Source organism: Abrus precatorius, unplaced genomic scaffold (assembly GCF_003935025.1).
Source record: "Abrus precatorius isolate BTA unplaced genomic scaffold, Abrus_2018 Scaffold2, whole genome shotgun sequence".
Classification (NCBI taxonomy): domain Eukaryota; kingdom Viridiplantae; phylum Streptophyta; class Magnoliopsida; order Fabales; family Fabaceae; genus Abrus; species Abrus precatorius.
In genome coordinates, this window is record NW_020874362.1 from 12,475,167 (window position 1) to 12,479,628 (window position 4,462).

Consider the following 4,462-nt stretch of genomic DNA (forward strand, 5'->3'; position numbering starts at 1 on the left):
CTTTTTCCATTGCAAATAATTTTTATGAGAATTAATGAGGAAAAATTCTAGATGCCATCCAAGCTTACATTTCACACGTAGTTTTTTTTTTTTAACAAATGTTGATAAATACAAGTAAAATATAAAATTAAAAGAATTTTAATTTAGATAATAAAAAGTATAAATTAAATATAATGATATTGGTATTTAATTTTTCATTTTTAAAAAATTAAAAATTTAATTAATAGAAAAACATTTTAACAGAAATCCCTCAATTTGGTTACCTAAAGCTATATGTGTCATTGTGTTAGTCTCTCAAAAGTTTTGTCATTAAGTTTTTAAAAAATATTAATTATTAAGTAAATTTCTAGAAAAGTCTTTATAGAAAAAAAAATCATCTTAAAAAATGAATATAATTTCTTTCATAGATTAAAAAAATATTTCTCTATTCTTTTTAAAAATTCTTTCATTTAACTTCTTTAAAATTTAAGATAATAAATTATTACTAAAATTGTATTTTTATATTAAATTTTTTCTATGATTTTTATCTCTGCTTTAGTCGTTTGTAGGTCAATGGGTGACATTTTAGATTTTATTTCTTGCAAGTGGTTTAACTTATCATTAAATAGATCTTCAAGATAGAAAAATATAAATTTTTTTAATTTATAAGAGAAATCTTATTCAATTTTAAACTGATTTCTTTTTACAATTTTTTTAAAAGTTTACTTAAATCGGATCTTAATTTTAGTAATTGGTCTTCAAAAGTTAATTTTATCATTACTTTAGTCGTTTGTAGGTTAATAGGTGTCATTTTAAATGTATTTCTTGTAAGAGGTTTATCTATTTTTATTTATTTTATCAGCAACAATAGAATTTTTATTAAAACTAGTACCGGAAGTGCCAAAAGAAATATATCAAAATAAACATAATATTATTATAAAGTGTAGCTACCGGAATAAAGAAGTCAAAATTAAAAGAAAGAAAGTCAAAGGGAGCAAAACAGGATTTTCCTGGCTTAGCCTAGCATGTGGTTGAAAGCTAGTAACACTTGTACCGAGCAATATGTATTATATTACAAGTACCAACATCATTATGAAATTCTCGTGAATGCGAACTCAATAAGCAAATATTGCAATGCCCAATCATACCTACAAATGCACCCTGCTGTTACCAACCACTGCTCCCCTAGACATTCGATCACTGCACCAGATCAAACAGTGAATATAAATACAGCTCACAGCAGCACTGCATCAAAACAGGAAGAATTCAGCAATTTCCATAACTAGCCCTTGAACTCGAAATAAATCATGAACAGTGACAAGGATTCTCGCACCATTCTCTAAAGCTTGATCCCTGTTTTATTTTTTCTTTAGAATATAGTCATTCTCACGACACCCTCTTAACATGAAGCAACAAATCAGCAGATACAGATTGTTTATTGTTGAAAATGCGTTGATTTCTTTCATACCAAAGTGACCATAATAAAGCATAAAAAACAATCAACCAACCAACACTCCAATTCGATCTTGCAAATAAATCCTGAACCGACAAGCACCAGTTTTCTAGTTCACTTGGGATAATTAACAATAACCGCCACCAAGACATACATTCCTTCAATAGTACATTAGAAAATCTACAGTGTAGGAACAAGTGAGACAATACCTCCTCTGATTCTCACAAAAAACACAAAGCTAGGTATTCTGCACAATACCGCGTTGCTGTAAATTATTACACGATGGTAAGCTGTTCAAAATGGTCCTCCAAGCAAAAACAGAAACATTTTTCGACAAGGGAGGACACCACATAGTTGACAGAATTGGGTGCTTTTGCTTATCTGGATTCAAAGACATCAAGGAGTACGCTTTCGAGACTGTATATTCCCCTGATGTGTCACCATGCCACCGCCAGTTATCTTAACATTCTGCAATAAAGAAAAGTTAGAAAAACTCTCCACCATCTCCAATCTCATCCTTTCCTCCCTATCAATCATGGGACGACTCCAATACCAATTCCAAGACCAATATCCAATCTCATTGCAAGCCCCCATTGTATTAATAAGATCACCCTGCTGAAGGGATAAACGAAATAGTCTCAGATACACCTGTTTCAAAGGTTGGTCTCCACTCCAAACATCATGCCAAAATGTGGTTTTACCTCCATTACCCGTCCTTATACGAAATAATTTGCCTAACCACCCATTATGACTTCTCCCCCCTTCATCAACCCTCCAAATTTCTCTCCACCACTCTGACACGTGCCTACCCTTTCTCCACACCTCACTACCACCAACATAGTATTTGGCCTTAAGAACCTTATACCACAACTCCCCTTCTTCATTCAATAACCGCCATCTCCATTTGCCTAACAATGCCCTGTTCATCGCACCTAAATTCTTAATACCAAGTTCACCTACCTCTTTAGCTTGGCACACTTTTTTCCCATGCAACCCACACCACCTTCCTATTCATTGGACAAGAACCCCAAAGAAAATCTCTTTGTACCCTCTCCACCATGCGTATTACCTTCATTGGAATCTTGTATACTGACATAAGATATATAGGGATATTAGCCAATATAGCATTGATCAATACCAGTCTACCTCCAAAAGACAAGTTTCTATGCTCCTACTATCCCAACTTCTTTTGTAAATCCTGTAACATAGGCATCCAAGTTGCAATGCGATGAGCTTAAGCCGCCACTGGAACCCCCAAATACTTAAATGGAATCTTGCCCACCTTACAATTTAGACAATCTGCAATTTCTCCCAATCTCTCATTTGACAAGTTAACACCCATTAGCTAACTTTTTATCAAAATTGATTTGGAGTCCCAAAGCCAATTCAAACATCCTCAATACACACTTTAATGTGGTAATGTTTTCCTCCGAATCCTCAAAGAAAAACATTGTGTCATCTGCAAATTGAAGCATCAGTACATAAATACCACCATCACCAACTGAGAATCCTACATAAGCTCCCTCTTGGACAACTTTATCGATAAGCAAACTTAAACCTTCCGCTACAATCAGAAACAAAAATGGAGACATCAGGTCTTCCTGGCGTATACCCTTCTCCATTTGAAATTGTTTAGTTGGACTACCATTCACTAAAACAGATACCAAGGCTGATTTTAAACACATCTCCACCCATATACACCACTTTTGACAAAAGCTCATCCTTGCCATATTGCCAAGAAGATATTCCCAACAAACTGAGTCGTAGGCTTTACGAAAATCAACTTTGAAAATTGCACATCTCCTCCTTCTTTTCCGTGCATCATCGATAATCTCATTTGCCGTTACCACCCTGTCCATTATTTGTCTCTCCCCTATGAAAGTTGTTTGCCATTGCCCAATTACTTTCGGTACAATACCACTAAGTCTATTAGCCAGAATTTTTTATAGTCTTATAAACCGCACCAATAAGAGATATCGGTCTAAATTCATCTAGACTTATCAAGTTGGGTACCTTGTTGATCAGGACCAAGAATGATGCATTTGCCCCATTCACTAGAACATCTTTCTCACAGAACTCCAACAAAGCCGCTATAAAATCTGATTTCAAAAACCCCCAATAGCACTTGATAAAATTCATATTTAGTTCGTTTGGCCCTGGACTTGTACTACCACCACAGCTTTTAACTGCACCCCAAATCTCTTCCTCTGATAATGACTTCACTAATTCCTTATTATCACCTTGAGACAGCATACAGAAGTCCAATCCTAATAGCTTTGGGTGCTGCCAGACCTCCTCCAAAAACAGTGATGCAAAATGATCCCTTATGTATGCCTTAACCACAACTAGCTCTTCCACCCATGTGTTATCTATAGATAGCCCACTAATATGATTATGTCCTCAACGTGCCTTAATATAATTGCATTCACTGAGTTTCAAACTTAAGTTCATCATTTAAACTAGAACAACTTACTAGTTGACCCACACATTAGACTTTTAATGCCTAATTTTGTGGTATTAAGTTTTATAAAAACTAATTGAATGTCAATTTTTCTTAATATTTATATAATTTAAATTTTTGGAACACTAATATGGAAATTAAAATTAGTAATGTAACATCCTCAATAAAATTCTCATAGTTTTTCTTTATTTGTGTTGTTTTGAATAAAATGTAATGGAATTTTGTAAAAGATTGATTAGTTGGAACATTATATAAATGTATAAAACAGACTAATAAAATTAGCAAACTGTTAAAAGAAACTTCATCAACATAAAATTTCATTCATGATAAAATAAAATGTGTTTCATAATTCGACTTATAAATAGAATGAAGGTTAAAATTTAAAACTAAATATTAAACTAAAATTTCAAACAATTAACTACTAAATATTACACATAAAATTTGAACTATTATTACAATAAGGTTTATTAAAGTATTACAATTTTTTGAATGAAAATATTCAGCACACATCATTTATCACTCAGTCAACAAAAATCCCTTCTTTCTTTATTCAGCATAACCAATTTCTC

At 32.9% G+C, this 4,462-nt stretch overlaps 1 protein-coding gene across 1 annotated transcript; it reads right to left on the minus strand.

The window, feature by feature from the left end:
* Nucleotides 1-1,828: 1,828 nt before the first annotated feature.
* Nucleotides 1,829-3,291, minus strand: LOC113859477. Its single transcript, XM_027492242.1, has 4 exons — nt 2,783-3,291; nt 2,571-2,630; nt 2,502-2,521; nt 1,829-2,439 (listed from the first exon to the last, which is right to left on the minus strand). The coding sequence occupies exons 1-4, from the start codon at nt 3,289-3,291 to the stop codon at nt 1,829-1,831; spliced, it is 1,200 nt and encodes a 399-aa protein (XP_027348043.1).
* Nucleotides 3,292-4,462: the final 1,171 nt, after the last annotated feature.